General features: G+C 46.6%; 1 protein-coding gene across 1 annotated transcript in view; it reads left to right on the forward strand.

Annotated features, from left to right (window-relative positions):
* Positions 1–10,047: 10,047 nt before the first annotated feature.
* GPR139 (G protein-coupled receptor 139) overlaps positions 10,048–13,135 on the forward strand; it is a 40,105-nt gene continuing 37,017 nt past the window's right edge. Inside the window, exon 1 of the mRNA XM_060648658.3 lies at positions 10,048–10,558. Within this exon, the coding sequence (XP_060504641.1) occupies positions 10,435–10,558 (124 nt within the window). The 5' untranslated portion in view covers positions 10,048–10,434. The remainder of the gene's footprint in view (positions 10,559–13,135) is intronic.

A 13,135-nucleotide genomic window follows, 5' to 3' on the forward strand; every position in this document is an offset into this window, starting at 1 on the left:
TCTGCCCCTACCTAGTGTGGCCCAGCCACTAGATTGCCTATCTGCTGGCCTTTCTAGCTGCTCTGCTTCTGTCTTCGTTGCTGCTTGGCAGAACCCGCCTTATCTGTACACTGATGAGTCATGCTTTCTGTACATTTCAATGTTTTATCCCTGCAGGGAAGATTCTGGTAAGTACCTTCACTCTCACTGCTCTTAATACTCCATGCTTCCCTGTTAGGACTATTTCTGAGGCTCTTAAAGAAAATTGAACTTTTCAGCAGTTGGAGTGCAGTGGCTGAAAAAAAAAAAAAAAAAAGCCTCCAGGATGGGGGGAATGTTCTTGTGATAACCTGGCTAGAAAGAATATTCAAACCTTCTCTCATCTACTAGTTTGACAACTTGACTATCTATTCTAGGTGTTATATAGTATATGAGAATTCTTGGCCTCTGAATGTATACAAATCAGAAGAAACTCATATAACCCACAGACAGGATTTCAACAACAAGTTACTGTTCATGCCTCTTCTGGAGCCAGTTGTCAATTATGCTGGGAGTGGCATGAGACTAAGTGTTGTCAAAACTGCCTTTGTGTTCCAGCTGTGATATCAATGCAGTGTGTGACCATGGGCGCCTCACTTAACTTCCCTGGACCTCAATTCTCTCATCTGTAAAATATAGGAATTGGACAGAATCATCTCTGTGGGTATCACAATCCTCAAACACTAGGTAATCATGTGGGCACTGTGCTTGCTGTCTCCAGGCCATGGATTTCCCATGTGTAAAATGAGCTAATTAAGCTCTGACCACTTCACACAGATAATGATGAGGATTAAAATAAAATGGTGTACACAGCTATATTTGTTAAAAGTAAATTTCCATCAGTTTTGAAGTGTTACTGTAATGACAACAAAGATCACTGGTTGATCGACGCATGCCCTTGAGTTGCTAGGAACAAAATCCTTCTCGAACTTAAACAAATGGGAGGGTTTTTTTCTGTTTTCGGTTTTGTTTTTGTTTTTGTTTTTGTTCTCTACAAAGCCTTACCTAGACTATCTTTATGTTTTTTGGATTTTTAAAAATTGTAATAAGAACATTTAACATAAGATCTACCCTTTTAACAAGATTTTAAGTGTGTAATGCAATATTGTTAACTATAGGCATGATGTTAACGGTAAGATTTTGAGAACTTATTCATCTTGCATAACTAAAACTTTATGCCCCTTGAGTAGCAACTCTACATTCCCCCTCCTCCAGCCCCTGGCAATCACCATTCTACTCTCTGCTTCCATGAGTGGGCTATTTTAGATACTTCATGTAAGTAGAATCATGTAGTATTTGTCTTTCTGTGATTGGCTTATATCACTCAGCATATTATCCTCAAGGCTTATCCATGTTGTCACATTAGGCAGAATTTCCTTCTTTTCTAAGGCTGAATAATATTCCATTGTATGTATATACATTTTCTTTGTCCATTCACCCATGATTGGACATTCAGGCTGTGGCCACATCTTAATGATTATGAATAATGCTGCTATGAACTTGGGAGTTACGAGGTACTCAAGGGCTCACAGGGAAACCGGGAGCCATAGATTTGAGAATGGGCAGGAAACAAGAACCACAACAATGGCTCCAGAGCAGTAGAATCCTGCCAGACAGTCCTCATAGGACAAATGAAATCCAAACTCTTCTCCTGCCCTTGTTTCACTCATTCAAGATTCTGACCCCAGAAGACAGAATCTACTGGCCAAGTTTAGAACACCTGCCTTCCCACCCATGACAGTCCTGAGCCAGAGGATCTGGCCCCTTCTGTTTCTGTAAATGAGTAGCAGACACCAGAATTCGCCGAGACCACACCAGGTAGAGAGGATCACTCTCCAAAAGGAAATCAAAACTGCGGGGAAGGGGAATAAGATTCTGCACAGCTCCTGAATATGAAATAACGACCACCCAGAGATTGCTTAAATGCTTAAATAATCACAGTATGTCACCCACCAGTATGACTTTTTTTTTTTACTTTTCAACATTACATGTTCCCCTGCCTGATAGGAGACAGGTAGTTTGGTTAGAGTGGTTTTATTTCTTTCCTCCATACCCTCTCTCTTTCCTCTTCCGCCCCTACCCCCACCCCTGTTCTTTCTGTCCCTCTCCTCCTCTTTTCTCTTCCCCAACTCACTCCTGTCCGGAAGGTGATAGGAGCAAAGGCTTAAAGGATACTTACGAGTCTCCTGGGTCTCTGAACCAAAGAGAAAAGACTGTTTTCCTCATGCTTCAACCTCCTGGTCAATTACCTCTCCTTCAATCTGCCACACAGGTGCGTACACATAAGACACAGATACACGCCCCAACCCTTGCTTCCCTCTTCCTCTCAGGCAGAGGCCCTGTTTCCTTCACCTCATCCTCTGTCATTCCTCACCTCCTGATGAAATTTGCCCACGTGCAATTTGGACCCTTTCTTCCCCCACCAGGCTGCAGGGTTGAGAAAGAGGCATGCAACTGTGGAAATTAATTCTCTTCCTGCTCTGTGGCAATCACTGACCACCTCAACAGGTCAGTGACAAGCAACAAAAGACTTTACCCAAATTCTATCAGAATTGACATGCCCCTCAAAGAACTGTAGTGAATGGTTGTTACAGAGAGCACTGGAATGGATGGATTCTCAGCAGCTCACCAAGACGCCCTCAACCACAAGCCATGCATGTGGAGTAAAACAAACACAGCAGAGAAACGCAATGCTACAGTTCTTATTGGAAAGCAAACAAGAGCCTGCAGACAAAGACAAACCGGTAAAAGCTCTAGTAAAGCTGGCCAAGGTCAGTGGAGAAACAGGAACATCAGGGGAAATGTCAGGTACTATTCTGACAGCCTAACAGCAAGGAAGGAATGGTCTTCTGCAACAACTCCCAAGGCTGAATTTGTCAAGAACTGCAATACCACCAGAAGGTGCTGGTTTTGACAATAGCTTGTAATAACTACATGCCCAAGACAAAGTACACAAGATATTTTTTCCTATATTTTACTATGAAAATTTTCAAGGATACATAAAAACTGAAAGAAGTTTATAGTGAAAACTCATATACCCATGACCTAGATTCTACTATTAATATTTCCCTGGGTTAACACATATTTATCCATTCTTTTATCTACTCATCAGTCCATCTGACTTTTTGATACACTTCACAGTTAGTGGCATGCAATGGTACATGTTACCTCAGAGCTTCAGCATGCAGTATTTGCTTACGGCACATGCAGAAGATATTTCTGATATAAAAAATAAAACACAGGGATTAGGGAGAGGGAAGGATGAATGGATGAGGCACAGAGGACTTTTAGGGCAGTGAAAATACTCTTTATGACACTGTAATAGAGGACCCTTGTTCTTATACATTTGTCCAAACCCACAGAATGTACAATACCAAGAGTAAACCCTATTGTAAATTATGGGCTCTGGGTGATAATGATGTGTACATCCATTGTGACAAATGTACCAGTCTGCTGGGGAACATGGATAATGAGGGGGCCTGTGTATGTGTGTAGCCAGAGGTTTTATGGGAAATCTCTATACTTCCTGCTTGATTTTGCCATTAATCTAAAAATGCTCTTTAAAAAGTCTAGTTTTTCTTTTTATAAATAAAGTCTATTTTTTAATTAAATAGATGATTGAAAATTAAATAAAACCTATGACTTATCTCTAACAGAGGATCGGCAAACTGGCATCCCAAGGGCTGAACTTGGCTTGCAGACATGTGTTGGTTTTCCCTGCCCAGAATCTATTCTCATTCCTCCTGTTACAGAATCCCAAGCTTCTTTTGAATAAATGATCCACCTCCTCTCATAATCCATGTGTTTTGGGAAGAACAGATTGCTTCTCTTGGCTCTATCACCAGGCCCATGAGCCCTACCTGGCCAATCAATGCAGTGCTGATTGGCTACAGAAATCCAATTCAAATGATGAGTTGCGCTGAGATGGGCACATGGATCCCATTGGTCCATTGAGAGCCTTCCCCAAGACCCTCACTGAAATTCTCTTTCAGTTCAGGTTACTAATCCAATAGGATAAATCTAGGGATGCTGGTGTGCTGGTGTCCACCTTTTTAAAGATGTTGTAAGAAGCTGCTTAAAAATGCAGCTAATCCAAAGCAAAGCAGAGCCCATAGGTAGAAAGGTACAGGTAATTTATGCTCCTGGATCCAGCCAGGCCTAAAGTCCAGAAAACCGTATTTTTCAGTTATAAGAGTTAATACATTCCTTTTAAAAAACTAAATAGTTCAGGTCGATTAAACATCTGACTTTGTGGCTCAGATCATGATCTCACAGTTCATGAGTTCGTGCCCTGCACTGGGCTCTCTGCAGTCAGAAAAGAGCCTGCTTTGGATCCTCTGTCCCCTTCTCTTTCTGCCGCTCCCCTGCTCGTTCTCTCTCTCTCTCTCTCTCTCTCTCACTCTCTCTAAAAATAAACAAATAAGCTTTTAAAAAAGAAAAAATAGCTTGAGCTCTTTTTCTATTCATTTCAATAAAAATAATCCTGGCGAATAGTTACTATGGGTTTCACACCCAAGTCTGGGTTCAAGTTCTTGACTGTTAAGTTACGCTACAGTTAGGTCATGCACTGAAAATTCAAAGAGGAGGGAAACTTACCCTGCCCAGTAGGTGATGTGAATCCAGAAAGCACTGGTAACAAGTAACCCTCTAGTGGGAACACAATGTGGTAAGTGGTATAGAAGATAGATCTCAGTGTAAAGGGAGGTGCTGGGGGACTTGGAAAAGCTTGGAGGACAAGGTGACCCTTAAAACGAGCCTTGTAGGGGCCCCTGGGTGGCTCATTCAGTTGAGCATCCGACTTCACCTCAGGTCACGATCTCACACTTCATGGGTTTGAGACCTACATAGGGCTCTGTGCTGATAGCTCAGAGCCTGGACCCTGTTTCAGATTCTGTGTCTCCTTCTCTCTCTGCTCCTCCCCGACTTGTTCATTCTCTCTCTTTCTCTCTCTCTCTCTCTCTCTCAAAAATAAATAAATAAACATTAACATAAAAAATTAAAAAAAAAAAAAAGAGGAGGCTTAAAGTCAGGAGAAAACAGAGCACAAGTTGCACTCTTATGGGAGGTAGGGAACAGAGCAGGTCAGCAGAGTGGTCTTAGGGAGCTCCAAGCCCTTTTCACCAACCTTCTGAACCAAAACAATCTCAGTCATAATCTGTGTGTGTGTCCCTCTATCAATCTGTCTATTCATCTGTCTTCTCTGTGTCTCTCTCCACATCTGTCTCTCTTTTTCTTTTCTTTTTTTAATTTTTTTTAATGTTTACTTATTTTTGAGAGAGACAGAAACAGAGCACAAGAAGGGGAGGGACAGAGAGAGACACACACACAGAATCCAAAGCAGGCTCCAAGCTCCAATCTGTCAGCACAGAGCCCGACGCAGGGCTCGAATTCATGAGCTGTGAGATCATGACCTGAGCCAAAGTCGGATGCCCAACCAACTGAGCCACCCTGGCACCCCTCTTTTTCTTTTCCTGTCTCTCACTGTGTGTCTCTCTCTACGTTTCTCTCTCTGTATCCCTCTCTCTCTCTCCCTCCCCTTCTTTCTCTCTCCTCTCTTCATGCACTCACTCGCCTACCTTCTGGGATGCAGTCCACCCCATCATCAATACCACCCTAGTCTAAGCCACCATCATTTCTCACATGTCCAACTTGGCAGCCTCATAACTTGTCTTCCCACCTCCATTCTTGCCTTGCTTCCATCAATTGTCCACCTCTCTGACAAAGCAAACATTTTAAAATGAAAATCTAATCATGGTACTCGCCTGCTTAAAACCATGGATAAAGAAAGAACTCCTCAACACAGCCTACAAGACCCTTCCCATTCTCCAACCACATCCAGCTCCACGTATCCACCCCACTCACTGCACCCCAGCCTCCCTGGTCTTCCAGTTCTTCAAAGAGTCCTTCTCTATCCCATCCTAGAGCCTTTGAATTTGAAATCTCCTTGAAATGCTCCTCTCACCCTCAGCCCCACATCCCTTTACCTAATTAACACTTACTCGTCTTTCACTTCTTATCTCAGATTCAAATATCACTTCCTAAGAGAAGCCTTCCCTGATTGCCAGACCACATCAGATCTCACTGGTACATGTTCTCTCATTTGTTTAACTTTTTCTTTATAGCACTTATCCAAGTTTAGAAATGTGTGTATGTGTGTGTATTTGATGGATTGATTCATGCCTGTGTCTTGTACTTAAGACCCAGGAAGTCAGAGACCACGTCAACTTCTTAAAATAACTTCATACCCAGAATTCAGTACAGTGGCTAGTGCACACTTCCATTTTGTTACAGTCCCCACTACTCCCTGTTGCATTCCCAACTCCAAGTTGTGTTAGTTACAATTTATGTTGTTTGTGCTACTGTTTCCCTAGAAAAAAGAATTATTCCTTTAGACTACTGCCTCTATTAAAGGGTAGAGAAATGGAGGCTAGACCTAGAGGGCCAAGTGTTTCCAGGAAAATGGGAGACTGCATTTTTCTTTATAGAAGTAGAAAATGTACAATAAATAGTTCTGTCTCACTTATGTTTATTTCCTGTCCAGGCTCGTAGGCATTTGAATTTTCAACACCTTCCCCTAACATCATTCATATATTTCTATTACTTCTTTATTTATTTATTTAAGGTATCTGACTCTTGATCTCAGCTCAGGTCATGATTTTGCAGTTTCGTGAGTTTAAGCCCCACATCAGGCTCTGTGCTGGCAGCATGGAGCCTGCTTGGCATTCTCTCTCTCTCCTCTCTCTCTGCCCCTACCCCACTCATGCTGTCTCTCTTTCTCAAAATAAATAAATATACATTAAAAATTTTAAGATTTATTTCTGAACACCCACCTGGCACTAGGTATGTTCTTGGCACTGAGGATACAGCGGATATGGCAAATGAAGTCCCTGCCCTCAAGTCATAGTGCCTGAATTACAGTGTGACAGTTCCTGTTGTATTTCTGTCCTTCCGCTAGGCAGAAGTGGTTCCAACACCAGCTCTGGAGCCAGACAGCCTTGGACCTAATCCCAGCCAGGTGGCCTTGAGCAACTTACCAAACTTCTCTATACCTTGGTTTCCTCACCTGTAAAATTGAGCTAATAGTGTTATTGTGTGCATGTAATGAGTTAAGACACAGCTGTCTCATCATAAACCCCATATCTTTTATTTCCTACCTCTGTACCTTACGCAGGACTGGCTTCATGGGTATTGTGACCTGTGCAGCCACACAGAGCCCCATACTTAAAAGGGCTCTCCACTTGGTTTAATGCTCTGCTGTTGCTGCCACCCAAATTCTTAATTTTTGAACAAGGGGCCCTGTATTTTTATTTTCGTATCCGGCCCTGCAATGATGCAGCCAGTCCTGATCAATACACATTAAATGCTCAGTAAATGTCTGTTGAGAGAATGAATAAGTGAGTGAATTTAGCCAACCACAGTTGATGCTCAAGAACGCCATTATCTTACAGAGCCAGTCAAGTGGCTCAGCCCCTGAGCAAAATTCAACAAACTTCGTTGTTGACTCATCCTGTCTCTTCCCTGGTACTAAAAGCCTGACCCAGGACCTTAAATTTCTTCTCATCTAACCCACCCATTTCCTGGGAAACTTTGACCTTGACAGGCTGCCAGAGTTCTCAATGGAGCCAGCAGTGAACCCCATCCCATTCTCCATTCTCCAGATCAGAGTCTGCACGGTTTCTACCTCTCTACTCCCTCTCTTCCTGCTCAGCATCCCTGGAATAAGATGCACCAGGTTTCCTTCATCCCATTTTACAGATGGGGAAATAAGAGGCTCAGTAAAAATAAGGTCCATCAAGATTCTCCATGCAGCCCTGCTCCTTTGCCTAGCCAAGTTTCTAGTTTTATAGTTTCTAACAAGATCCCCAGAACCAAATCACACAAATTATTTTTATAGCGGCTAATCGGACATGATAATTATATGCTAAATCTGAGACTGAGCCCCACAACCCTAACAGTATCCCATGTTCTGACACTCTGGCCTGCAAAGACAAGCAAAGATAAACTCATCTCCCCATGCCCTGCCTGCCCTAAGTCAGCAGGTGCTGGGGCCTTTCATTCTCCCAATGTTTAATGAGAATCTGCAACATGCAGGCACCATGTAGAAGCTGGTGATGCAACTGTGAACAAAACAGACAAAAGTCCCTGATTCTCTAAGAGGAGAAACAGATAAGAAACAAACTAATTCAATAAACTGTATATGGTATGACCATGGTACTAAGCACGATGGAGAAAAATTAAGCAGGGGAGGGGCAGAGGAAGTGAGCATTTGGGAGGGTAGGAGTGGAGATTTCAATTTTAAATAGGACTGATTGGGAAAGACTTGAAGAAAGTGAAGAAGCTGCTTAATACAGCTTTCTGGAGAAAGAGCATTGCAGGCAGAAGGAACAGACAGTGCAAAGCCCTGAGGCATTATCCCTGACTCATAATGTTGAGAGATACCTGAATAGACTGGAGCACTTAGCCAAACCATACACACTCCCCCTCCCAGACCCAGCTTCTCATCTCAGTTTTGTTGCCTATAGACAAATCTAATCTATAGGGTTTTGAACCATTAGGTATTGAATTTCTGCAATAGTACTACTTTGTTTATCAACACAGTGGGGTTTTCATTTTGTTTTTGTTTGGGGTAGTCACATTTAAATGAAAGAGTTCACAACAAAATTTCAATATCCAACTTGGCTTGAAATATCAGACCTGTGCTCACTGGGCCCACATGACTCTTTGTAATAATCTGTCCCTTCAGGGGGCATAAGCCCCCTTATTCACCACAAACCCACCCAGAATGCCTCCCTTATGCAGAATGCCTGGCCCTGAATGCATTGTGGTTTACCACCAGCCCCACCCCCAACGCCTGCCTTGGAAAGCCCCTAACAATGATGGAGATTGGACACATGCCCCTTGCTGGGCATGAGAAGCAGGGGTCTCCTCCATCTTGGGAGACTGAAAGAGGCTGGGGAGATCCCTGTCAGTTCCTTCTCCCCAGGAATAGATAGATGTGAGTGGGGAGGGGCTGGGAAGCCAAGAGAGAGGTCTAAGGCTTCTCTGAGCTCATCACATGCTCTTGCATTGATCCCCCTGGAAATGCTTCTCCTCCTATTTCTGCAGAACCTAATTCTCACACATGCTGTCTTGAGCCCTGATTTCTCCCCCTGCCCAAATCTGTTGTGGCCTCTAGAAGAGCTACACTAGGAACTCTCCACCCTCCTACACTCAAGAAAAAGGGGGGTGTCTATGCACCAAAAATTTCCAAGATTACCTAGGTCCCACCTGTTTACCTCTCCTATACTTCACTCAACTTTCAAACTAGACCACCCTCAAATGACACCCACGTGAATTTGTATGTGTTTGAGTTGTCACCTGAGTGTGGTCTTTGTGCATGTTGATTAGGGTGCTCCTGTGTTTTCACGTGTCTTGCTGAGGGATGAGAGGGCCTCCGCGTGCCTGTGAGTGTGTGTGTGTGTGCACCCTCATAACCGGGTATTGTGTGTCTTTGTGTGAGCGCGGGTGAGTCTGTGTGTGAGTGGTTGCAACATCTTTACTCCCGACAGAAGGTCTTTGCGGCACACTTCTCTCAGCCAGCCTGCATCCTCTTCAAAGGCACTCCAGCTCAGGGACAGTCCACCTCTGGCCTTCCCCAAAATCAACACACGCATTGAGACGCACGCACACTTCCTTTCAAGCGCTGTTCCTTTGGCCCAAGAGAACCGACAAACCTTGAGCATCCTTGCTCCGACAGCCTCCTCCCCACCCCCCAACCCCACCCTCCGATGCCCTGGCTGAAGGATCCTCTACATGGAGATGGACTCGGAGCACTGACAACGGGGAAAAAAAGTGACTGGAAGGAGAATCGAGCAAGGCAAACTGAGGACACGCTGAAGGAGTACGGAGCCAGAGCCGCTGCGGGGAAGCAGGTCCCACCCACACCACGCCCCTCCCGCAGAGGGATAGCTTGTTCCCACCCCGGTCTTCCTCTGGGGCTTCCAGGTCTCACTCTTCTCCTCAAACTGGAGCTGTGAGAGGCAGCTGGGACCCCCTCCTCCCATGCATCCCCCTCGCCCCACCATCCGCGTCCAGGCAGCTGCTGATTGGCTGCGGGGAGCAGCGCCCCAGCTCCCCATCTCCGAGGCGGGAGCGGAGCGGGTCCGAGGTGGGAGGCGCACGAACCGGCTCTGGGAGCCCCTCCCAAGTCCCTGTGCCCAGCGCCCTGTGCCCTACGCGACGGCCGTGCCAGGACTACAGGAGGGCAGGTGTAGAGGGAGCAAAGGGGACCACGGCCAAAGGTAGAAGCAAGTCCTGCAGAAAGAAAGGCGCTGCTGCTCCGGCTGCTGCCTCCGCCACTGCCGCCACCACCGAACCAGCGTCCAGAGCGGGGCTGGCAGGCCAGGCGCGGAGACGAGGGGAGCGAGGGGCGAGCTCATGGAGCACACGCACGCCCACCTCGTAGCCAACAGCTCGTTGTCCTGGTCCCCCGGCTCGACCTGCGGCTTGGGCTTCGTGCCCGTGGTTTATTACAGCCTCTTGCTGTGCCTCGGTTTACCAGGTGAGGAGCGTGGGGGAGAGGGAGGAAGCCGGGACCCCCGAATGCGGAGAGACCCTGTCTAGAACCCCCAGGCCTAGACATCTTCGGCGCGTGATCCCTGGCGCCCCTTCTGAAAAAGTTTAAGCCTAAGGGCAACAGCGGACATTTCCAGACTGGGGAGAAAGGAAGTTGCTGTGCCTGTCAGGGACTCGTGTGTGTGTGTGTGTGTGTGTGTGTGTGTGTGTGTGTGCGCGCGCGCGTGCGCGTCTCGAGCGTGCGTGGCAGGTGATGGGCATGGTGAAGGTGTTGGTGTGAGTGTGCGTGTGGACTCGAGTATTTGCATGAGCAACTGAAGCGATGCTCCCTGATCCGCGTCCCTGAAGGTGTCCAGTGGGGGCTGTGTGTGTGACTTGACCGCACTTCCCCACGGCTTTCTGGGGTTTCACTTCTCTTGTGGCCCCCCCACATCCACTCCAGCCTGAGAAAACCTCTGTCCCCTCCCCCACCGCGCGTGTCACCCCTGATTGGAGGTGAAGCCAGAGGTTCTGATGCCCAGCACTCTTTCTCTGGGGCTGCTGGGATGGAGAAAAGGATGAGCCCCTGTGACCCCTAAGCAAGGAAGGGGTCTCCAGGGAGGCTAGGAAGAGTCTGGGTGGGTCTGGGACCATGCCTTGGCCAGGGTAAGGGTCCAGAGACACCCACAGGCTTCAGAAGCCACCACTTCAGGGGGTCACAGTCTCCTTGAGGACATGCCTTGCCCCCTGGCTTTGCTTCCCTGTCCATCCATTCTGGGCAGCTGATGACCACTGCGGATGTCTGGCTGGTCCCATATCTTAACGTCCTCTCCAAAGTGTGACTGAGACTTGTGCTGAATTCCTGAAGAGAGCTGGGCTGCTGGGGGCTGGGGGTGCTTGCTGTTTGTGAGAGAGGGGGAGGGGGTTCCTGGGGCTCCAGCTTGAGATAACCCCTTCTTCCAGATAGTCTCTGAGACGGTCTGTGTGGCAGAAAGATTCCTAAAGATCACTTGCAAGCAGACAAGAGAGGGACAAAAGGAAACAGAAAGAAAAAAATCCAGCATACAGCCTAGAATCACAACATCATCTACCCTGCCATTCCGCATCCTGGGAACTTGGGAGCTGGATTTCTGAAAGCTTTGTTGACATTTCCTTTTCAAAACATTCAACTTGGTGGTCAGGGCCCCTGATAAGGTTGTTTATATAAATTCCCCCTCCCAAATTTTGGAAGGAATGAGAAAGCATAAGTTTACAATCACCAAGCCTCTCTCCCAGCGAGTGATGAGGTTTTTATTACTAACTAATCGTTCTGGCTGCCCTGGGAGAGACGCTCAGCCTCTGATTCACCCTGCTGGGGCAGCAGCACGTGTCCTATAATTACCTTGAGCAGGAATTGATTTGTCCAGTCCCCACCTCTCCATCAGCCCCCCTGAGCCTCTCCCAGAGCTCTCTTTTAGGGAGTGAGTTTTTGAGGAGGTTGGTTATTGGTGACACTTGCTGAACCAGAGAAGTGATAGCCTCCCCTTTTCCCTTCGGCTCTCACATCAGAATGTCTGACCCCTCTGCCTTCAACCCTCCATCTCCTCTGCTGACTAAAGAAGCTACTCTCTCAGGCTTTCCTTCTGAAAACCCTTTAAGGGACAGAGACATAAAGACGGGGAGGCTCCAAGGGCCCAGAGCAGGGATATGAAGATGAGTAGAACAGGGGAAAGCTCAGACCTTCAAACACCTCAAGGTGGAAAACAAGATACCTCACATCTTTACAGCGTAACTCCTATGCCAGACATGGCCTTCCTGACCCATAGCATTGGCACCTATTGTGTGCCAAGCAGTCCTAGGCACAGGCTCATCATGGCTGAGCCCAGGGTTAGGAGACAAAGAGAGAGGGATTAGGATGAAAACTTGGAAGGCACTGATAGGTTCTTATGCTCCACTAAAAGCTGTGACCACCTACTGTGTGTCAAGTGCTAAAGAGGTGCCTACAGGATTCAAGGAGCTCACAAGTGGAGCTTGTGGTGGATGCAGAAGGACCAAGCATTCTGGAAAAGGATGATTGAAGAGGGCAGGCTTGCAGGAAGATGATAGGTTGATAAGTGTTTTGTTAATTGCTTGCAAGGTGGTTCAGAAGGTGAAATCCTTAAGTCATTCTCTTAGAACCATAAGGGCAGGCAAGTATGTCCTAGTGACTAAGAATGCAGACTGTAGAATGAAGCAGAGCTGGTTGTTAACATGTGGACCTTCTGTGTTTCTGTGCCTCAGTTTCCACATCTGTAAAACAGGCATTAGGACAGCAGCCACCTCCCGGAATGATGGCAAGAAGGAAAGACGTTGATGGAGATGATGGTGCAGGTTAAGCGCTCAGCTCAGTGCCTGACACACCACACACTGACTGATTGCTGCTGTGACACTGCAGTTGTGGTCATCATGAAGCTGATCTGGTTGTAAGGAGGGGGACTGCGTGGCATGGGAGTCAGAGAAGGGACTGGGAGCACACAAGAAAAGCACTTAGCTCAGCGCCTGAGCTCACTACAGTATTCCCCTCCCCACCCCCAGCTACCGGCAATTAGCAAACCCTCATTACCCT

Source organism: Panthera onca, chromosome E3 (assembly GCF_046562875.1).
Source record: "Panthera onca isolate mPanOnc1 chromosome E3, mPanOnc1 haplotype 2, whole genome shotgun sequence".
Classification (NCBI taxonomy): domain Eukaryota; kingdom Metazoa; phylum Chordata; class Mammalia; order Carnivora; family Felidae; genus Panthera; species Panthera onca.